This window comes from Schistocerca gregaria, chromosome 2 (assembly GCF_023897955.1).
Source record: "Schistocerca gregaria isolate iqSchGreg1 chromosome 2, iqSchGreg1.2, whole genome shotgun sequence".
Taxonomy (NCBI): Eukaryota; Metazoa; Arthropoda; class Insecta; order Orthoptera; family Acrididae; genus Schistocerca; species Schistocerca gregaria.
In genome coordinates, this window is record NC_064921.1 from 506,815,480 (window position 1) to 506,840,218 (window position 24,739).

Sequence of the window (24,739 nt, forward strand, 5' to 3'; positions counted from 1 at the left end):
TTTTGTGCTTTCTTCACTGCCTGGACTGAGATGGTGATGGCACCTCTACAGATGTTGCTTCACAATCTCAGGTCCTGGGATCTAGGGAACAGGGTGGCAACCACCAAGCTCTGCCCTCTCACATAGATAATCTTTGCATTGACTTGACCCATGGGAGGTGCCCCTTCTGAAGGATGTCTGCTGGCACCAAAATCTCCTCCTCTCGTTGGCCTGGCTTCCCCACCAAGGTATGCCTTGTACATCTTTTTCTTAAGGGGGAAGGAAGATCTAGTACCTGGCTGTTCAACAGCCACTCCTGTTTCTAGCACAGCTTCCAAACTTAGCAGGTTACTTGCCTTTGGCCCACAGTGGTCCTTCCCTTTGGGGACTGTTTACCTGCTACACCATACATTTGGATCATGTACTGATTACAGGGACCACTATCATCATTCATAGGCAGCGTGTACAGCAGCACTGCTATTGAGGGAAGTAGCTTGCATCTGCAGCTCCTCTGCCTGCTGTGTACTTAAGCAGTGGCTCAACCTCCAGCAGGCAGTTAAAGTTGCACCTCAGCTCTTCGCTCAGCTCCAAGCCACGCACACCAACAGCCTTCGGCTGCCCAACTGTTTGAAAGTTTCTGCTGAGTCTACACCACACCGTGATGCAGCCCAGCAGCTCCCAGCAAACTGCCCAGGACACAGTGTTTGTGTGAACACTGACTCTGAACTTTGCTAGTGTAATTAACAGACTGTTGTATTCACCTCCGATCAAGGACGATAATTTGAGTTGTTGCTATCTTATGTGGAATTTAACTTTTTTGTGTTGTGATGTTGAATAAAACTGTATGGTCAGACTACCTGGGGAATTGTCAATCTTAAATCATATGTGTGCCATTAACCCTTTGCAACCCAATGGGTTCATTTGGATCCATTACAGTTTTTGATGTTTCTGCAATATCAATGAAAGCCCACATGGCACTAATACGGTCTAGTGCATTCACTAGATCACCAGATGGCAGCATAAAAAGGATAATGTGTATTGGGTCCATAAGGACCTGGCAGGAAAAAATAATCAGGGTGTATACGTGGACAAGGAAACAAAAATCCCGAATTTCCAGGTTAGAAATACATTTTCTCCCGGGTGAAAATACACTTTTTCCGTGTTAAGTGACAGTATCCTTTTCCTCGGAACTGTAAAACTTATCAATTTATTGAGATTGCAACGCGCTTTTGTAAGCTAGTCGTAGCTCATGTCACGTGATCTCGCCAGCCGATACAGCTGATATTCAAAGCATAGGACACATTATGCAGTCAGCCAATAGCATTATCACTGTTAAGTAGCGCATACACAAAAATAGGAAAAGTTAATGGTTTAAATTAATATACATAGTGTTGCTACAAGAAAAGAAAAGCTTTCACATACAATATTGGTATCAACGATTAATAAGCTGCAAGAGAAACTAAACTTTCACGTACAATGTTGATCATCTTTGCGCGTGTTACACTTCAACATATATCACAAAAATGTGCCAGTGAAATTTTAAATATCGACATAAATGTCTGGTCTTCTGGGCTTGAAATTTTTCTAAATGGTAATCCTCAAAAAGTTAATTTTTAAATGAGAGTCAAACACTCTGTGATTAAAGAAATTCATTGCACATAGTTCATCTTGCGTAAAAGGAAATTTATTTTAATTTTCTATCAATCATTCGCAATATTTTCCTGTGACCTGTTCGAAAGAGGTTCATTTCAGCAGTTGTTAGAGAGCACCAAACAAAAGGCGTCCCAGTTCTTGCGCAGCTACGAAGACACAAGAAGTCCGTATGTTCGTACGTGTAAAACATTAAAAGATCTTATGTTATGTCATAAAAAAAAGACAAGATATCAGAGGATATTCCAAGATCATCGAAACTTCATGAACTATAATAATGTGCATTTTCGAATTAAAGTGCAAATTCGTACATCCAGAGTCCTTTGTAAATTTTCTAGGTGTACCAGTAGGCCTACTGCTGTTGTTGCTGTTGTTGTGGTCTTCAGTCCTGAGACTGGTTTGATGCAGCTCTCCATGCCACTCTATCCTGTGCAAGCTTCTTCATCTGCCAGTACATACTGCAACCTACATCCTTCTGAATCTGCTTAGTGTAGTCATCTCTTGGTCTCCCTCTACGATTTTTATCCTCCACGCTGCCCTCCAATACTAAATTGGTGATCCCTTGATGCTTCAGAACATGTCCTACCAATCAATCCCTTCTTCTGGTCAAGTTGTGCCACAAACTTCTCTTCTCCCCAATCCTATTCAATACTTCCTCATTAGTTATGTGATCTACCCATCTAAACTTTACCATTCTTCTGTAGCACCACATTTCGAAAGCTTCTATTCTCTTCTTGTCCAAACTATTTATCGTCCATGTTTCACTTCCATACATGGCTACACTCCATACGAATGCTTTCAGAAATGACTTCCTGTCACTTAAATCTATACTCGATGTTAACAAACATCTCTTCTTCAGAAACGCTTTCCTTGCCATTGCCAGTCTACATTTTATATCCTCTCTACTTCGACCATCATCACTTATTTTACTCCGCAAATAGCAGAACTCTTTTACTACTTTAAGTGTCTCATTTCCTAACCTAATTCCCTCGGCATAACCCGATTTAATTCGACTACATTCCATTATCCTCGTTTTGCTTTTGTTGATGTCCATCTTATATCCTCCTTTCAAGACACTATCCATTCCGTTCAACTGCTCTTCCAAGTCCTTTGCTGTCTCTGACAGAATTACGATGTCATCAGCGAACCTCAAAGTTTTTATTTCTTCTCCATGGATTTTAATACCTACTCCAAATTTTTCTTTTGTTTCCTTTACTGCTTGCTCAATATACAGATTGAATAACATCGGGGAGAGACTACAACCCTGTCTCACTCCCTTCCCAACCACTGCTTCCCTTCCGTGTTCCTCGACTCTTATAACTGCCATCTGTATTATTTCATTTGTGGTTCTTTATTATGGCACATGCCATACTTGGAAGAAGATGAAAACATGCTCTTTTGAAATGCAGAGAACAGTTGAAACTAGCCAATAGTGTGGAATTAAACATTTCGTTACAAATAAATTGACTGCATCAGTGGAAAAGATTAATAAAAACCACATTTCTTTAACAAACCGACAAAAATAACTTCATTGATCTGCAAGGCGATTAATGCTTGACTGAAATTGCCACCCGGGGCAGATACCTGGTTCGCTCCCAGTGAATAATGGCAGCTTGCGCGTGACAATAAAATTTTTCCGAGTAGCATCTTGCTGCTACTGCTTATACAGCTAACAACCACACTTTTGTAGCCAGAAGCGGGAGAAGGTACTACATATGCGCGACTCAACTGTGCAAGCGCAGGGGCCCGCAGGCAACTGCTCACACGAATCTAATGTAAACAGTTGTGACGTCACCCTCATCGGAGGCAATTTGTTGCATAGTCTTCCTAAAGACTTTGACACATTTTGCTGCTTGCAGATGCTTGTATGAGCACTGTGTTTTGTTGTTATAGATGGTGCATTTCCTTTGCAACTCAAGTTTTATTTTAGTTTTTTTCTCTCGTTCATGTTTTATTGCTGCAATGTTGTTCTGCAGTAGCAGGATACAGTAACATCCTTTGTTTGAATATTATTTCTTACCAGTCAAAATAACAAAAATTTAACTGAAAACTAAAACAAAAATCCCAGAATTCTAAAAAATTCCCAGTTTTTTCCCGGTTTTCTCCCGGATGTAAAAATTCCTGGGTTTTTCCCAGATCTCCCGGTTGTCCTGGGTCATATACACCCTGATAATGTACTAATTAAAAAAACTGAAATCATGTTTAATGCAATGCTAGAAGAATTTACAGGTCAAAAATACTGTTTTCATTTTTTTCTAATTCGAAATAAAAATTGGGTCAGAGAGAGTTAAAATAATGGACACATGAGGTACATTCACCTTTTTTGGTCAACAAGTACTATGGTGAAGTTACGCTTGCACAGGAAACTATGTTGGGCTTTTTGTCTCCAGCAGGGTGCTATCACAATACTTACTGCAATACCTCAAGAACCCAGCTGGATAGAATTTTTGAGATTTTGAGTTTCCATGAGTCATATCAGAAGAAGACTGATTACCCACTCTAGTGCCTTCCCTACACCAACAACTTGTACTACATTGGCACACAGTTAGATTAGAAACTGCTTCTGAGGAATGGTATCAAAAGGCTTTTGGAAATCTAGAAATCCAGAATCATCTTGAGATCCCCACGTGATAAGCACTGATTACTTTGTGTGGCTAAAATGACAGCGAAGTTTCAAAAGAATGATATTTCTGAATCTGTGCTAGTTATGTGTCAACAAACCAATGGATTTTGACAGCATGTGGTTGTGGCAGTAAAAATATTCATTCATTGTAAGTCAGCCTCACTAAACCACTACTGGATCTCCCATTTTTAGTACAGAAGTCACTATGTTAACTTCCCCTTTGAGAGAGATCCTGATTAACTCGATATTCTTGTGAATGGCATCGAACGATTAATACGCAAGTAATGATTTCTTCTTACCCTCCATAACAGTATGGCAAGCCTTTGCTATTGTAATGTGGAAGGCTGCAAGGTATTTGTTATACCATGGGATAAACAGCTTTCTGAGTTTAAAACAAATTCTGGGAAAGGCTGCAACAATAGCACAGTTAATCACCATAGTGATTGTGTGCTATGCTACACTTACAAGGAAGGCATACACAACAGCTGCTTCAATAGGATATACTGCATCAATTGTCAACATTTGTCTTTTATAAATGGAGTACAGGTCTTGGCTGTTGTTAACATGCAGTTTCTGTCAGTTACAAATATTAGACAAGGGCATTGCTGCATGTCTTACTCATCGTCTTCCTCTGTTTCTTTCTTTCTTTTTTTAGTGTTCAAGTCACATTATGTGCAAAAAGCTGGTACATTTGCCAATCCTCTCCTCCTTCCATGGTTATGGTCTTTTATTGATTGAATAACTACAGCATAAAATTTGTTCTTTTTAAGATGAAAGTCATTTAGGGTATAAAATGAATTTCATGAATGACTAAAGAGGATGTCTGCTAGGATAATGATTACAATTTGATGATTAGATTTGCAGTTGTCTCTCATATCATACTGGAGTATCTGCATGACAGAAAACATTTTCAGTTCCGTCACCATTTTCGTGACTGATTTAAACAGGTGATAAATTATCCAGTATGTGGCAGACCAGTGCATATGTCTGTGAGCCAATGTTTTGGTGTGGGAAACACACCAGTGACCCTCATGTAACAGCTGTAAGACATCCCACTGCAAACTTCCAGGAATAACCAACTTGGGAGCTGCATTATCTGTTGAGAGGATGACACCATTTAAGATTAACAGATGATGCCCCGCGACAAGACAAGACAAGTGGATCAGAAGTGTGGCCTGGAGGACTAGGTGACCAATCCTGCTGGATGAAGCAGACAAGTTAGTTGGAAAAAGAGTCAGATGCTGTGGCCTTGGCAACCCAGGTATCAAGGTTTGGAAGCCCATTTACTGCTTGGCAGGAAATGATATCCAAATGAAAACACATGAGCTCCTCTCGATCAAACTGGAGGTCCGGGTCAAGAGGCAGCTGGGATAAGTCGTCTGTGTTGGCTTTGCACCCACTGGTTTGAAAATGGATGTCGTAGTGGTATTTGGAGAGGAATGAAGCCCACTGCTGAACCTCCAGGCCACCTTATCAGGGACCTATGTGGAAAAACTAAATAACAAAACTAATGGCTTGTGGTCTGTAATGACTTTGAATTTGGCACCATAAAAGAAAATGTGAAATTTGGTGACTGCATACACAATGGCCAGAGCCTCTTTCTCGACCTGAGAGTAGTTGACCTGTGCTGGATTGAGAGTTTAGAATGCAGAAGCTAGTGGCTGCTCCAACCTGTCTGCATTTTGATAGGTGAGGACTGCGTCCAGGCTGTACTGGAATCCATCCATAGCCAAAACAAATGGTTTATCAGGGTCAAAAGTTGCTAGATACAGAGCTGACCTGAGACAGACCTACAGCATGGTGAAGGACTGAACGCATGCCGAAGACCAGACAAAGAAAGCACCCTTTTGAAGGAAGAGGTAGAGGAGGCATGCAAAAGTGGATGTCGTAGGAATGAACCGAAGGTAAAAGGCAATTTTACCCAGAAAAGCTTGAAGTTCTTGCAACAATGATCAATACGGCAGGTCCATAATGGCCCTGATCAAACTCGCCAGTGGTTGGATGACCTGCTGTGACCCAGATATTCAAGGTTGGAAAAACTTGGACTTCTGCGGATTGTTTCAAGAACCTGGTTGGCATATGCCTGTGTTGCAGAGTGAAATGGTGGATGTGACCTTTTCCAGATAGTGTTGAAAAATAATTGGGACACTTGCCACTGCAAACATCAACAGCTGATACTGATACAGTCCGAAAGGCTTGTTAAGAACCATGATATGCTTGGACTCCTCATCCAAGGGTAACTAGTGACAAGCTTTGGAAGGATCAAGTCTGGAGAAGAACTGACCCCCTGCTAAGTGAATGAACAGCTTGTCTGGGCATGGCAATGGGAATGTGTCAATCACGGATTATGAAATCATGGTGACCTTAAAATTATCACAAAGTCGTAATTTACCAGAGGGTTTCCTCATGGTGACAACGGGTGTGGCCCATTCACAACAGGAAGTGGGAACCTCGACCGTGAGAGATGAGAGCCAGTCCAGCTCCATCTTAACGTGGACGTATAGGGTTATAGGATTCTGCCTAGCATGAAAGAATCTAGGACAAGCTGACTGCTTCAAGATAATGTGTGATTCAGTGCCTGTGGTGCACCCTAGGCCTTGCACAAAGACACCTGAAATTCTGAGCACAGAAATTCCAAGGATTGATAGGGGGCTTCAGCAGATAACAACTGGTCGATGTCTGTGACTGAAAAGCCAAACGCCTGAAACGCATTGAATCCGAAAAATTTTTCTGAACTTGCATCGTGGATGACAATAAAGGTAATAGGTTGAGTCACTGATCTACAGATAAGTCAGTTGTGAATTGGGCAAGAAAGGGGATTTGCTGTTTACCATATCCCTATAGGCACCTGTTTACCAGAAACAGTGGTAGAGAGCTGAGGTCTGAATGTGTTTGGGAATTAAGCAGGGAAACTGCTGTGCTGGTGTCTACCTGCAGGTGCAGCTGTCGGAAGAGAACAAAAATCTTGATAAAAAGCTTGTTGGAATCCTGATTGGGAATTGGCCCTGACGATGACACTTCCTTGATATCCATATCCATGTTCTCTGATGCTGTGTTCTCTGCAGCTGAATGGCAGACTATCACAATGTGGTCTTTTTTTTACGCTCGTGACAGAAGGCGCAGGGCTGGGGATACATTGATCTACCTTGCTGCGAGCAAGAAGATACACATGATGGCAACAGGGAGCGCCGCTGAGAAACTGTTTATGAGCTGTGTGGAAGCCGTCAGATCATGTGGTTTGCACCACAAAGACGTCACCCTTCCTTGAAGCAGTGGGTGTAGCTGGGCCACCCTTTACCGCCGGGACTTCACAGCATGCTTCCAGCTGCTGACCAGCAGTGTGTGACACTTCATACGATTGGGCAATGGGCAAAACCTCTCTGAGGGAGTGATTTTGTAACTGGAAGCTCCGCTACCAGACTTCCTTATCTGGGGTGGAGCAGATGATAACATTGCGAACCCTAATGCCTGCATATGATCCTTTTGAGTTGGCCGTGTGGCACTTATGGCTAAGGCTGTGGAAGATTGTGGCCCAGTCACAATGAAACTGATGGGGCTGCTTATTGTAAAGGTAGAATTGTCAAATGATAACAAGGAAGATTTCTGCAACATGGCTAGCTGCAGCAACACCTGATATAAGGTGGGAGAAATACATGACAAAAACTGTGCAAGACATACCTCCGCATCCATAATGTGGAAGGCAAGGAAATTTTGCTGCAGGTGGCATTCATGATCTTCCCAATCTTCGAATACCTTGTCAAATGGTGGGAAGAGAGGAGGAAAGATAGCTGGAGACAAAGGGTGAGAAAGCAATACTAGCACAGCCATTGGCATGACTGTAAGAAGTTCCATCTGTTATAGCACCAACATTAGAAACAGGATTCCATGTCACAACAAGATGTGAAAAGCAACTGTACCACAAAGCAGTTGAAAAAATGACCCATTCATCATCAATATGTTCTGGCTACAAGAATACAAAAACAGACAAAATACTTTATTACTTCTAGAATACTGGTGCAAGAAGACATTTTCCACGGAGTGCTGCACTACTAGTCCGATAAACATTGCCTGAATGTCAGCATATGACTGCACTGTGGAGAGGCTATGCTTGCACCTGGGAGAAGTATCTTATGCCAGAGCTAGCGTTTTCCAACTTCTGTGGTGTGCCATACATCTGCATGCCTGGATTGCAGGTGTGAAACCTACGTGGGTCAATAAAGATAAAGTTTGAACAAGTGCATTTTGAGAGAGTTGTGTATAAAATATGAGAATTACAATGGAGGGGGGGAAACGAAAGTAGGCACAGAAACTGAGAGAAACATTCCTCAACATTACATTAGACTGTGATGCGCCAATGTTAAGTGCAGCACACAATATGAAGGAAGTTCTTCCCAATTTCTGTACAAAGTTTCTAAGATTTTCCTCCTTTCTTTTTCTGCAATTTGAAATTTTTAAATTTAACACATAATCTTTTCATAACAGGAAAAAGCTACCATATTATGTTATGTTGCTTAATAGAAAACAAAGAATGCACAAAGCAAATTACATCTGATGATGGATGCTTTGGGACTTAAATGACTAGCGTAACACAATAAAGCATGAATATTTATGGGTGGTGGCGATACTTTTTGTACCTAGCTCCTTATTACAATCTCTTCAACAAACAAAAATTTGTGGAGGAGGAAAAATGAATATTTATCTAAGGTACATGCCATGGGGAACCTAATTTAGAAATAATTAATTGATCAATAAACAGCTCTTCATTCCAATTAATAATTAACTTAATTCATCATAATCAATGTTTTGGAAAGCCATCAACTGAGAAATTTATGTTTTAAAAAACGAAAAACTGCACGAGTTACATAGATTTTCATGCTTAGCTCAATGTGTGTTTCGAGAATTTATTCTCATTTTCAAATGCCTTTGTTTACATAAATATTTTTTGTGTTGTTTCCCTGTGCAATTTTGTCTCTCTGGCACTGTAGTTGTAATTCTGAGATTGTATCGCAAACTGAAAATCAGACAACATAAATTTTGGGATGTCTTTTATATTCTAATGATAGAATCAAACTATATGGTTCCAGAGGCCTTTTCAATCCCAAACATCTATGATGTATATATGCAGACTGAAGCGATGAATGAAAATTTGTAACAAAGCTGGGATTCGAACCTAGGTCTTCTGCTCAAAAGGCTCATGCTCTAACAACTACATCACCCTGGCACAGTAGCTTTGCTCAACTGCACAGACTACCTACCTCTCAAACCAAATACCCATTCATATTTCAGCCCACTTGGCATTCCCCCTAAAGTCGAACTGCTTTGCACAGAGTCTCCAACTGTATTGGAATAGCACCTCAGCTTCAAACAAAATGGTGGATCCTGCCTGAAATCCAGGCATAGGTGCTTTAGTTGATTGAGAATTTATTCTCTCTTGCTTTTTGTGGTGAGCATAAAATTCCAGTTTCTCCGTTAAGTCCATTGTATGTGATTTCTGGAAGTGGTAGAGTATCTTAAGATTTTCTCCTATATTTTTGAATGGGTGTCTCTTATGTGTGTTGTTACTGCTGAGTTTATGAATTAGTTATGTGTTTAATAGTTGATATGTTTGATGTACTTACTTTGAAATTTCCTGCGAATCTGTCCTACATAGTACCTCGTGTAAATTTTACATGTGATTTTGTATATGCCCGAGTCTGAGAATTTATCTTTTATATTGAATATGGTGTGCATTAATTTCTGCTGTAATTTTTGCAGAAACAACTTTCAAAACTCATTTCTTATTGACAGAACATGAAAAGTAATACAGCACCTGTATGAACCAGAAGAACACAAGCAAGGATGTCGACTGAGACCTATAGTTAACAGAACAAAGAGCACTGCACACAGAGTATCTCACAAAGTCAATCAGTCCCTAAAAAAGTATTTCACATATGAAAAAAACATATACTTTACAAATAAGTATCACACTAGTCACTGAAATAAAAGAAATAAACATTCTACATGGTGCTAATTTTATATCACTAGGCATCAAAAACATGTACTCAAAGAAGCCATTGCAGTAACAATGGCCAATTTACTAAAAGCACAAAAAGTATTCAAAAGCTGAAACTATCAAACTGAACTAATCCTAAAGGACAATTACTTTTTTGCATTCAATGGTAATGTTTATTAACAACCAGATGGGATAGCCGTGTGCTCGTCTGTATATGGTACACTAGCAGATATTTTCATAAACCACCTATAACAGAAAATATTCAGCAGCTAGGAACTCTGCTTAACAAACAGTGTGCTACAAAAGATATGTATATGATACCTTCATTTTAGTCAAAGGTGGCACCAACAACAAAATTTGTTTACTAATTTACACAAGAAAATAAACTACAAAAAGAAACATTATTTTTTCTAGATTATGCACAGAAAATCACAAGTGGCATAATTTCAAGGTATACAGAAAAAAAAAGACAACTTCCAACAACACAATTTCTGTTACATCATGTCTCCCAGATGTACACAAGAAAGCTGCATACAAAACGATGGAACACCAAGCAAACAAAATTCCATAGAACAACGAGGACATTGATAAATTCCATAGAACAACGAGAATTATTTAGACATCTTTAAGCAATTGTCAGTGGCTAATGACATCCCGAGCTCAATGACAGAAAAAACAGCAAAAAAGAAAGAAATTCCTGGCTCTTTAAATGGAACCAACAATACAATCAAATGTATGGTCAGCACAACTTATGTAGGTAAATTTTTCTCAACAAATAGCAAACCTAAACAAGTCATATCAAATGAAAGTAACTTTCTGCACAAATAATAGAAATTAATACACACCTTAAACAATGAAAAAGATAAATTCTCAGACTCAGGAATATACAAAATCACATGTAAAACTTGTCTGGCTACTACATAGGACAGACTGGTAGGAACTTTCCAAGTTAACACATAGAACCCAACGACTGTTACACACATGAGAAGAAAAGTTAATATACAATCGGCATCTTAAATATCTTACAGCAAATGATACATTGCCAAACTCACAGCTTGGATTTCAGAAGGATTCTGACACTGAGAAGGCCCTACACATAGAGAGAGAACGTCCTTAGGTCACCATTCAATAAATTACAGGTTACTGGTATATTTTGTGACCCGTACGGGCTATCTATGTGTTAATCACAATAGCCTTTCATCACAAAATATTTCTTGTGTCTTTGTTCTGCATTGGCGCAGGGTCGGCATGATTATTGACAGATATGGCATGGTTAGGTTTAAGGAAATGCTGGATGCCATTCCAGTCACCACACATATGCACCGTCCCCTCCCAGAGGACAGAAAGTGTGTACCCCCAGCTGTCTTTGTGCAGTGTTGTTTACATAAAAGTGGACAAAAGTCTTCTAAATATTTGTGAATCACATAACTGAGATTAAATTTGGTTATCAGCCCAGTATTCACCTAGTGGGACGTGGAAAGTGTCTCAAAACCACATCCAGGCTGGTCCCCAGACTGACACTTATCGGCAGATTCAATCCGGGACTGGTGCACCTCCATGTCCTGGGAGCAGTGCTTTGACATCCACGACTATCCACGCAGGTTTTTAAATAAATTAGAATATTATGGTGCAACATGAAATGTTTCAAAAATTGTTCAAATTGTATGCCACTAACAGGAAACAAAGGGTGTCTACCACATGAAAGAGATGTGTATTAAACTATCAGGCATTGTCGAACTGAGAACTAATTCTTACATATATCAATGACCTATCATCAGTAACATCACCAGGTGTCAAGTTTGTTTTATTAGCAGGTGACACAAACATTGCAATAATTTTTCTTCTTCAGGTTCAGCAGCATAATGCGTGTCAGATAATAACATAATTATTAGAAAAATGTACCAGAGTAACTGCTTATAATAATTATCTTTATTAATATAGACTGTTTTGGCATTTATTACCATTGTCAGGTACATAGTGAGTTTCGCGACATCTGTATTAAGTCATTAGTGAACTGTCTTATAACTATTAGTGTTTTGATTAGATGGTAAATGGCGTAAATATATTGAAAATAATACGTTAATTATGATCTGACAGTAGTTTGACAGTTCTGTTCTTATGAAGTTATATTTTTACAAAGATATCTTTGTGAACATATAACATCGTAAGAGCAGAACTACCAAACAACTATTAAACCACAAATAAAGTGTTATTTTCACTATATTTATGCCACTTACCATATAATAGAAATATTGACAGTTACAAGACAGTTCACTAATGACTTAATATGGATATCACAAAACTCTAACATACCTGACAATGGTAATAAATGCCAAAACAGTCTGTTATTAACAAAAATTAATTATTATAAGCAGCTATTTTGGTGCATCTTTCTAATAATTCTAATATTGCAATAAATAGCAAATGAAGTAGAGACTCAGAGAGATCGGTTAAGGAAATTTTCATCGATATTAATATACAGTTCCTGGCCAATTCTTTGTCACTAAACTTTGAAAAAACATACTAGACTCAATTTTGAACTTGTAAGAGCCCCCAATCATATGCCTCAAACATTAAGTCTATATATACTTTCATTCCATAAAGTCACATGGGATAAATTTTTGGGGAAACTCATCAGTCCAAGCTAATGTTTCCCAAATCCGAAAATGTATAATATGAACTATTTGCGGTGTGAGCTCAAAAACATCAGGCTGAGGAACTGGCAAAACTAACTACTGCTGCACAATATACTGGTTGTTCACAAAAAGTTGGCCATACTCAAAATATGTACTAACACAAGAAAAGATGTGCAGTAAACATGGCTGCTAAAATAGATATCATAAGAGTTATGAGCAGCTATCCTGTAGAAGATATAGTTTTTACGCTACCGGAAGATGAAGAAGCACTCATCTCACTTAATGTGTGCACTTTATAGCCCATGTTTACTGGAAATACTACCACCTCTCAAAATATGAAATACTTTTTGAACACCCTGTATTTATTCCTTAATGAAAGTTGTCATTAGTAATATATCTGTTTTTCAAACCAACAACTCAGTTTCTGGAATGAAAACTAGAAACAATAATAATCATCATAAAGATTTAAAGCCACTTACTTTGGCCCAGAAAAGTGTCAATTACTCGAAAACATACATTTTCAATACCTTGCAGTAGCCATAAAAAGTTTAACTACTAATGAAGCATAGTTTATTATACTGTGAGTATTGTGTACAATTTGGCTTCTGTACAAATTCAGTGCATTCATGTGATCACTGTAAACAAGTGTTGTAAAATGAATTTTCTAGTTGATGGTGCAGCCTAATAATTAGCACATGCAACTCAGTATATTGAACATTTACATGTTTTGTGACAACTTAGTTATCACCTTTCAAACGAAAATATGTTAAGTTTTCTAATTTACTTATTTATTCCACAAGGGCGTTGGAATATATTTTTTTCCTTGTAAATATCTATTGTGTATTTTTGTTCTCTGGCGTGTTATTTCTTAGAGGATTCTCTCTAACAAAAAGTATGTCCAGTCTAATCTACAGACAGACTACAGTCCAACAGAAAAGATAAATAAATTAAAATTTCTAGGGAGAAAATTCAAGAAAATGTTACAAAAAGCTGCTATAAATGGAAAGATATACTAAATGGAAAGGGCATGTGAAGTAACAAAAAATATTTATAATAATAATCACTTATGAAGAAATGAAAATAATGCATTACGACATGGAAGTGAAAACAAAGCGCCTCTACACAAGTGAATGCCGAGCATTCAATTATAAATTACATGAACTAGAAATATCAGAACAAAGAATCGTGAGGAAAATTTTAGGTCCAATAAGAGGCAAAGAAACATGGAAATTAAGAAGCAATGGTGAAATACATTAAAATATAGAAACAATATCAAACAATACAGAAAAGTAGCCTGATATTTTCAGAGAAACTGGTGAACAGATGAAACATTACTGATGGAAATGAAAAGAGCAAATGAGAAGGAACTGAAACGATCATCATGTGGGCCTTAGTTGGAAGAAAAAATAAATACAGAACGTATAACACAGCAAGAATGGGTAGCACCACCATCTGTACTGTGGTGACTGAACACAGAGTTACATTTAACACTTATACCATTTCAGGATTGCCTGTGACATTTATATTCTCATTCAATATTCTTACACTATAATGTAATGTACATTAATGATTATACTGTTATACATACCAAAATCAATATGTATAACTTCTGCTGTCTGCTTGTCAATCAGTATGTTGTTTACATGTCTGTCTCCTAAACCCAAAATATAACCTATCATGGATGATGTGGCAACACTGAAAAGGAAGCAGTATTTATTATGGTACATTTTTATTAGAACAGTTAATAGACATGTTATTCCCTTCTGCTCAATAAATTATCAAAGAGGAATAATAAGAAATGAAAAAAAGGGGGAAATAACTTATGATTAGGATCATCAAAGAATAGTATCACCATGGTTTCAAAGTTAATAATATATTTGCAATTTATTTGCAGTATAATGTGAAGGACACTGCCATAGGCAACTTCAGCCACAATAAAAATCCCACATAGCACAGTGTGTATTACAAATCATTTAATGAAGTGATATTGAATGGTGGATGGGGGCAAAGTGGCAGGGGAAGTGGCGGTGGTATAGAGGAGGGGAACGGTAGAGGGAGGGGGGGGGGGGGGGGAGGAGAACAAGTAACTGCCTGTAAATGAACTTCACAAACCTGTGGATATATGCGAGTCTTCGTTCAAACCATATGCTTGGTGCTGGAAAATATTCCAGAAAAAATTTATGTAGCACTGGGCGAAATGACTTACAAATTTCCTTATATACCTCCAGCTTTTTCTCATTGGATTCTGAGGCCACATCCTGAAAAGATAAACAAATATTGTTGATTCTGATGATATTGCAGCAAGTTATGCCGCAAGCCTTATGGAATAGCGGTTAGTGGCACTGGCTGGTGTGCTGTGGGTCAGCAGTTCAAACCCCACCACCACCAAACATTTGTTATTTAGTACTTATTATTTATGGAAGTTCTTGAAATTTCTAATGTTTGTAAAAACAGCAACACTCTCTGCCTAGGAGTTCACTCCTATTATATCAGTTTTTACTTGTCAGTACGACACTCAAATTTGGACTTGATTGTGGGTACGATGTGACTATATTATTGAGGCGTCCTGTAGAGTGGGCAGATTGTGAAGGTAATTTTTAGTGGCTTTTGAGAATTCTGACAAATATTTCCTTATATACAGCTGCTGCTATGTTACAGAGCTTCCCAAAGAATTCCTTCCCTTGGTTCTTGATAAGCGGCACTTGAGAGGTGTCGTAGTATTTATAGATTACAGAGAAGTCAAATAATGGGTTGTGAAGAGTGTGGAGCTTTGAAAATGCTAACAAAAACTGAATTATTTCTTTCAGATGTTATTTCAGTTACACTAAACTAGTTTTTCATGGTGTGAGATTGCTCAGAAACATAATGAAGTCTGTGACAGTTTCTTCTCAAAGGCACAGCTGCAGTTGCTGAATATAACAGAAGATTTTCACGTGTGCTGGCAGTAGATATCAGCCATTATGTGAACTTATGAAGAGTAGTGGCACATTTATTGTGGGATCTACCGTTTTTTATTCATCAACTAAATCAATACAGCAAAAGTTTACAAAGGGCCATCGACACCTGCTGTGTTTGCTTACAGTAGAGCAGATGTTGGCACTACGTCTCAATGTCAAGTTGGGGCCAGCCAATGAGAGGATAACACGCTATAGCCAATGAACAGCTGTTAACTAAATACATGTTTGAGCGGTTTATACAGCAGCAGCATAAATTTTGTATATGACCTTTCCTTCATCTTCTCCTTTTGCACATACTGGCATGTCTGTCACTTATGTATCAACATGTATGCCACATTTTTCACTGAAATGTTATTAATGACTCCATTTCAAATACGTCTTGGTTACGGTGACAAGATGACATGAATTACTTGTGTTGCGTGGGTGGCCTTTTCATTTTTTTGCTTTTGCAACTTACAAGTGTTTCATTTACTGATTTATACAGCACTTTTAAATTATCTATGTTGAAACACTGTTAATGATTTCGTCTCAAGGACTTTATGATGTTCAAGCTAACCTGTGTCATAACTCTACTGTGTGTGTTAGGTTGGGAGGTGCCAATTTGGTTGTACGTTGGCGAAGCCAAAGATCATTCTTGACTGTGGTGACAAGAGTAATATGTAGTTGTCTGGAGCACTACATCAGCTTGGAAGCTAATAGTTTCATTTCCATTTTTTTCTGTTTTCTTGGATTCAGGGCAGTACACTTATTAATAACAGAAACACTAAGCTGCGACGAAAGCACAAAATGAAAATGGAGTGTTTTGTTATTCATTATTTTCCCATGCAACCTAAATGCTTTTCTCTGAAAATACTGTTTGGTTGCACTCTAGCACCTATTATGTTAAGGTGGCTGTTGTGGTAAAATATTTAATATTTTTCTCAATATTAGAACACAAACACTGGTACATAATTAGCTATACAAATCAGCTATTCTGATGATATAATTTCCAATGACTGCTTCTGACATACACTTCAAGGTTACACCATGGACGACCCATCATAAACTTCTACCCATCTATAAATATAAGCCAACTATCTAAAAAAAAATCCCTGTATGATTACAATATATTATCAATATTTATACCTTTAGTTCATAAAAAAAATCAAGAAGCTGTAACTTACCAAACGAAAGCATTGGTATGTTGATAGGAGACAATAAAACACACACACACACACACACACACACACACACAAATTTTAAGCTTTCGCAACCCATGGTTGCTTCATCAGGAAAGAGGGAAGGAGAGGGAAAGACGAAAGGATGTAGGTTTTAAGGGAGAGGGTAAGGAGTCATTCCAATCTCGGGAGCGGAAAGACTTACCTTAGTTGAAGCGGAAGCACAGAGGCAAAGATGTTGTTGAGTGACAAGTGATGTACGAGGCGTGACAACTTGAAATTAGTGGAGGTTGAGGCCTGGTGGGTAGTGGGAAGAGAGGATATATTGAAGGGCAAGTTCCCATCTCCGGAGTTCTGATAGGTCGGTGTCAGTGGGAAGTATCCAGATAACCCGGATGGTGTAACACTGCCAAGATGTGCTGGCTGTGCACCTGGCCAACTCCCCAAGACAGTATCCAAACTGAACCCTGCCTGTAACAGTTCCGTCCTCCGTCACAGCGGGACTAACCTCCTCTTCCTCAAAATCACCCTCTCCAAACCTTCCAGGAATTTCTCACTTCCAGCCTTGTCTCTCAATCCTTCTTGAAAAACCTTAATCCTACTCCCAACATCACCACAGCTGAAGCCCAGGCTACCCATGATCTGAAGGCTGACTGATCCATCGTCATTCTTCTGGCTGACGAGGGTTCCACGACCGTGGTGCTCGATCATCGGGAGTATGTAACTAAGTGACTTCGTCAGCTTTCAGACAACGCTACATAAAAAGTTTGCCAAGGTAATACCATTCCTGATGTCCAGGCGGAGCTTCAAGTACCCTCAGAACCTTAGGCCCCCTACAAAACCTTTCACCTAACTCCATCAACCTCCTGATACCACCGACACCCCTACCTTCTACCTACTTCCTAAAATTCACAAACCCAATCATCCCGACCGCCCCATTGTAGCTGGTTACCAAGCCCCCACAGAACGTATCTCTGCCTACGTAGATCAACACCTTCAACCCATTACATGCAGTCTCCCATCCTTCATCAAAGACACCAACCACTTTATCGAATGCCTGGAATCCTCACCCAATCTGTTACCCCCAGAAACCATCCTTGTAACCGCTGATGCCACTTCCTTATACACAAATATCCCGCACGCCCAGGGTCTTGCTGCGATGGAGCACTTCATTTCATGCCGATCACCTGCTACCCTACCTAAAACCTCTTTCCTCATTACCTTAGCCATCTTCATCCTAACCCACGACTTCTTCACTTTTGAAGGCCAGACATACCAACAATTGAAGGGAACAGCCATGGGCAACAGGATAGCACCCTCGTACGCCAACCCAAAGTTTGGTACAGATTTATTGATGGCATCTTCATGATCTGGACTCACGGTGAAGAACAACTCCAGAATTTCCCCTCCAACCTCAACTCCTGTGGTTCCATCAGATTCACCTGGTCCTACTCCAAATCCCATGCCACTTTTCTTGACGTTGACCTCCATCTGTCCAATGGCCAGCTTCACACATCCGGCCACATCAAACCCACCAACAAGCTACAGAACCTCCATTTTGACAGCTGCCACCCATTCCATATAAAACGGTCGCTTCCCTACAGCTTAGGTCTTCATGGCAAACGAATCTGCTCCAGTCCTGAATCCCTTAACCATTACACCAATAACCTGAAAACAGCTTTCGCATCCCGCAACTACCCTCCCGACCTGGTACAGAAGCAAATAACTAGAGCCACTTCCTCATCCCCTCAAACCCAGAACCTCCCATAGAAGAACCCCAAAAGTGCCCCACTTGTGACAGGATACTTTCCGGGACTGGGTCAGACTCTGAATATGGCTCTCCAGCAGGGATACGACTTCCTCAAATCCTGCCCTGAAGTGAGATCCATCCTTCATGAAATCCTCCCCACTCCACCAAGAGTGTCTATCCGCCACCCACCTAACCTTCGTAACCTCTTGGTTCATCCCTATGAAATCCCCAAACCACCTTCCCTACCCTCTGGCTCCTACCCTTGTAACTGCTCCCGGTGCAAGACCTGTCCCATGCACCCTCCCACCACCACCTACTCCAGTCCTGTAACCCGGAAGTTGTACACATTCAAAGGCAGAGCCATGTGTGAAAGCACCCATGTGATTTACCAACTGACATGTCTACACTGTGAAGCGTTCTATGTGGGAATGACCAACAACAAACTGTCCTTTCGCATGAATGGACACAGGCAGACAGTGTTTGTTGGTAATGAGGATCACCCTGTGGCTAAACATGCCTTGGTGCACGGCCAGCACATCTTGGCACAGTGTTACACTGTCTGGGTTATCTGGATACTTCCCACTGACACCAACCTATCAGAACTCCGGAGATGGAAACTTGCCCTTCAATATATTCTCTCTTCCTGCTACCCTCCAGGTCTCAACCTCTGCTAATTTCAAGTTGCCGCCCCTCGTACATCACTTGTCACTCAACAACATCTTTGCCACTGTACTTCCGCCTCGACCGACATCTCTGCCTAAACTCTTAGCCTTTACACATGCCTCTCTGTGTCTGTATATGTGCCGACGGGTGTGTGTGTGTGTGTGTGTGTGTGTGTGTGTGTGTGTGTGTGTGTGTGTGTGTGTGTGTGAGTGTGAGTGAGTGCACGCGAGTGTATAACTGTCCCTTTTCCCCCTAAGGTAAGTCTTTCCGCTCCCGGGATTGGAATGAATCCTTACCCCTCTCCCTTAAAACCCACATGCTTTCGTCCTTCCCTCTTTCCTGATTATGCAATTGTGGTTTGCAAAAGCTTTAAATTTGTGTGTGTGTTTCTTATTGTCTCCTATCAATGTACCAACGTCGTTTGTTAAGTTACAGCTTCTTTGTTTTTAGATATATTTTTCCCATGTGGAATGTTTCCCTCTGTGTGTGTGTGTGTGTGTGTGTGTGTGTGTGTGTGTGTGTAATTGCGCCCAGCTGCCTCGACATTTAATTAGAAATATTGTTTACAATCAAGTTCTGAGTAAAATAAACATTACAGAGAATAGTGATTTGAACACTGTGTTTCTTAATTTGGATACTGTTCTTATAGAGTTGTAAATTAATTTCTTTCAACCGCTGTTTCATAATTTCAAAGGTATTTTTGTGAATACATAGACATAAAAATTTTTATATTAAACTACAAACTGTTTTTGTTCTCGTTTCTAATAGAAAACTGGCACAATGAATACCCAGGCAATGGCCGGTTTGTAAGCTAGTAAACAATGAAGACAGTGCCTATTTGATTTTGAGTAAAATGTACAACAGAGCGGCATAAGAAGGGGAGATCAAATTCATAATACTGATCCAAAAATCAAATTTAGTGAGAAACTTGATAACATAGCTTATCATCTGCAGGTTTATGAAACTAATGGTCAAAGAAGTAGTCATAATCCTACAGAATTAATTTATTTGCTTAGCTGATTACGGTTGTTACTTCTGACCGTTAATCCAAAAAGTGTATGGCACTTTTGAACCAACACACCTATGCTGCTTTAACCATTTTCCCTTATAGATCAGTATGTAGATTGTATCTGTACATGGTTTGCAGTCTGATGTGTAACAACAATGTACCATAACATTACTGAAGATTTCTTTTTTTACACGTGATTGCATTAAATTTTTGATTCACCAAGGTGTCCAGCAATTCTAGAAGAATTTCCCTTAGTGTTCCACGCCAATTTTTGATATTTCCAGGGTCACACTGTGCTTAGACCTTAATCAATTTTGACTGATTTATGACAAAATCTACGTATGTGCGGCCTATACTCTATACTCTGAACTAAAAGAAAAAAATGCACCAGGATCTGATGAATCAACTGTAAAATGTAATCTGGGGGAAGGGGAGGGCGTTGGGGGTTTGAAGGACACACAGGAAAATAAGTGACATTAATGTGATCACCGTCTATGTTCAATGTCAAAATGTGTAACAATCACTCACAGACAGCAGGTGGCAGCACTAGTAGTGGAGGGTGTATAAAGTGCGTTGGGGAATGCAGGAAACAATGCATTCATTGTTGTGATGCAGAAATGCACCAATTTATCTGACATCTGATAGGGTACGATTATTGGCTTTTGGTACACGAATGGAAGCACTTCTGATGGAGTGAAGTCCGTGAACTGTCCACATACCACCATGGTTAAAGTATAATGTGCATGGCAAAATAGTGCTATCCAAAACCGGCACCAAGGCAGGTGTGGCGCACCATGGGCTAAAAATGACAGCGGTGAATGATGGTTGTGGAAAAATGGATAGGTGAAAAGACATGGAACTGTTAAGCAACAGCTGCCTAGATGAACTAAGGGGCTACCAACATTGTCTCCTCAATGACCATCAAGTATGACTTTACTGGGTGTGGGCCTCGGCAGCAGGTGCATTGTTCATGCATGCATGCTGACTGCTGTTCACTGGCAATGAAGGTTGGAATTTGCATATTAGTATGGGAACTGGATGTCCACTGAGTGGCAATAGGTGGCCTATTCAGATGAATCTGGTTATATGTTGCATCAGATAAATGGCTGTTGGCGAGTATGGCATGAAACATCTGAAAGATGGTCCAGGCCAAACGAGCAAGTGTTATGGTCTGGGGGAATGTTTTCGTGGCATTCCCGGTGGAATCTTGTCATTCTGGAATGCTCAATGGCTCAACACATGTATGCATCTGTTCTTGAGGACCATATTCAGTCTTTCGACACGTGGCCCATTGCGACTGGACCATGCAGAATGAGGCTAGGTCACAAAGGACGTAACACATTATTAATAATCATTTAAATTATGAACAACCAGCTGTTGGGAGCAGGAAAAAAACAACAACAACAACAACAACCAAGAGCATTACCTGTTTCAGCAGAAAATTAGAGTTTTTACTTAGAGATTTAAGAATAAAATCCAAATACTGTTTGAATAAACTGATTATGGAAGAAACTGTAATAGACTAGTCCAATGAGGACACACATATGGGCATTACGTGAAGTCATAAGCAGGTAGGTTTTAGTCACTGAACTGCTACTTCAATCCAAGAAACCTCTTTCGTTTTTATAGTTTTTAGTGATTTTAGCTTTTCTCTACTCACTTTCTTCTTTCTCTCATTTCCTTTTGAGAATTTTCAGCTGTCCTTTTTTCTGCTTCTGTTTCACTATACCTACCACACGCATTTTGGAAACTGTGCACAAACTGCTTTGTGATAGTTATAGATCAACACCCCCAATGATCATGGACTTTGTTGTCAGCACCACAAATGGCTATGAGAAAGGCTTTAGTCAAATTTTTGACTAGAATGGAGTTGTTGTCAGAGAACCTCTTTCAAGGCTGGCAGTGCTACGGAACAGACTGCATGCAACTTCGATAAATCTCTTCACACTTCCAATTCCGCTACTGACCTCAATGACTATCATTCAGGACTGATTGATGTGGCCTTGATCTCCATCAAATTTTTTGAGGTTTTTCTTACTGATATGTTCTCTACTAAACTTTGGAACTCTAGACTATGGCGCCAGCCTCATGACCACCTAAGCAATTTAAGGTAGTGACACATGTCCATGCTACGTCTAATGTCTTTTCTCATGGTTGGTGTTAACAGCCACATCTTGGACTCATCATGGAAAGTGCTGCATAAAGAAACAAGTCAGGCACGATTTACCCAGAATTTTGTGTACAACAGGGTGAAGAAAAATTTGTGCACTCGGACTTTGCAGTGCGTTTCCTCACATGTAAGCAATACAAAAATGTCTGTCACAAAATTTCGTTCTATGCATATTTTGGGCAGTTAATGGATGTTAAATATTGGCAATCTGGCAACACTATAATCATGTGTAAGTTAACTACGTCTGTCAGGATATAGCAGTAGTGCTGTGTAGTTGGTGCAGTGGATGGTATTTTGCACCATGATACTAGAGGCAAAGAATTTGATTCAGGTAAGAGGCTTACTTGTTTTTGTTTGCTAAAAGTAGCCTTAGGGTATGATACCTGGCGTGCTAATTGTTACGTAGTTATTACAGTGGGGTCTTCTACAAAAATATGCATTTATGTCCTATAAACGCAGAAATGCAAATAAACCTCTTGCGCATTCTACACACGAATTGTTTCGCACCACTGCATCTGTTAGATACCAAATTTGTTTTGTGTATGCCCTCCCCCACTGGTCTCATCAATTAATACAAACTATTATTCTTGGCACATTCAGGTCCATTACTTTTCATTAGGGCCTTACACCACCAATAGGGCTAGCAATACGCTTTGTAAATAATTTCAATGGGCCCATTTGGGAAGGGTAGACAGAAAACAGATTCGGAATCTAGTAGATGCAGTGGTGCAAAACAATTTGTCTACATGACATGCAAAAAGCCTCTCTAAAAGCTGACCAATGAAAACAACTGTACTTCCATTTCTGTGTTTGTAGTAAGTAATTGCAAAGATTTTGTAGAAGACCCACTGTAATTGCTGTACAACAATTACGATGCCAAATATCGTACCACGGTGACTACTATTGGCAAATAAGAACGAATAAGCCTCGATCCAGAATCAAACCCTACACCTCTTGCATGCTGACCCAAAACACTATCCACTGCAAGTACTGCACAGCACTATGCTATTTGCTGACAGAGGTACTTACTGTAGATGTGATTACAAAATTTGGAGGCATTTTTCTACTGCCAGTATGCGAGTGCACACATTTTTCTTCACCTGTATAGTTTTCATAAATGTAAGGCACTTATTCTGGAATGCCAAGATATCTTTCTCTGGTATGTAACACTGACCCAGAGCTCCTTTAGGTATTATGTGTTGTGCAGTTCCTGAGATTGCAACCGATTTTGTTGTCACTCAGATCTGTTTTGAAGCTAGTCCGTTTTTACAAACTTCTGGTTGGGCAAATTTTCTCATTAATTATGTGACTATAGAGAGGAGGTCCGCTCCGATAGCTGAGTGATCAGTGCAGCAGTCTGTCACGCCAAGGGGCCCGGGTTCGATTTCCGGCTGGGTTGGAGATTTTCTCTGCTCAGGGACTGGGTGTTGTGTTGTTCTCATTATCATTTCATCATCACCAGTGGAAGGCAACGGGAAACCACCACTGGACTCACTTCCCTAGACGCTCGTGCGGTGGACACCTCTGACGAGGCTTCCCCCATGATAAGACCTACCGTAAGGCAGAACACAAAGTTTATAGACAGGAGGAAATTGTAGAGGAAAGGAGCTAAGGGAGCATCTGACTAAAATTTAGTCACAAATGACTCCACCTGAGCAGTCATGTTTGCAAAAAAGCGAGATGAGTTATCAGCATCTTGCTCCTCAAAGACTTAGACATGCCTGGTAACTATGACTCTTAGGGATTACAACAGTGACCTAAGGTTTTGGTTTTCTGTTCATTCTTTACTCTTTCTACTTCCTTTAGACATTTCTAAACAGCTGTTAATATTTGCTGAGCCCAGATTGACACCATTTTATTTTTCACACATCAAATAGCGCAAAACTCCTGTGGGAAAAGAAATGCTTGCAAAATTGTTGAAATCAACTTGGTGGGAAGAAAGTTTTTAAATAGATTACAAAAAGCTCTCAGAAACTGAACAAGATTCCAACTGACTCTAATACAACCTGTCTTAAAGTCATCCTGCACTGTATGTAAGCCTCATGTCATGAAGTCCAAAAGTATAGGACCCCTTGGATTACCCTCAACTTGGAGCTGGATTTTCAGCTCTTTTAGGAATGTCTTATTAACATAGTGTCATCCATGGACACATC

General features: G+C 39.8%; 1 protein-coding gene across 3 annotated transcripts in view; it reads right to left on the bottom strand.

Annotated features, from left to right (window-relative positions):
- The window catches only part of LOC126328921 (serine-protein kinase ATM), a 458,551-nt gene that overhangs the window by 14,222 nt on the left and 419,590 nt on the right, over positions 1-24,739 (bottom strand). For all 3 annotated transcript variants that reach the window (XM_049996079.1, XM_049996081.1, XM_049996080.1), the window contains 2 exons: positions 14,993-15,138; positions 14,469-14,575 (listed from right to left, as the gene is read on the bottom strand). In XM_049996079.1, coding sequence (XP_049852036.1) covers positions 14,469-14,575; positions 14,993-15,138 — 253 coding nt within the window. The remainder of the gene's footprint in view (positions 1-14,468; positions 14,576-14,992; positions 15,139-24,739) is intronic.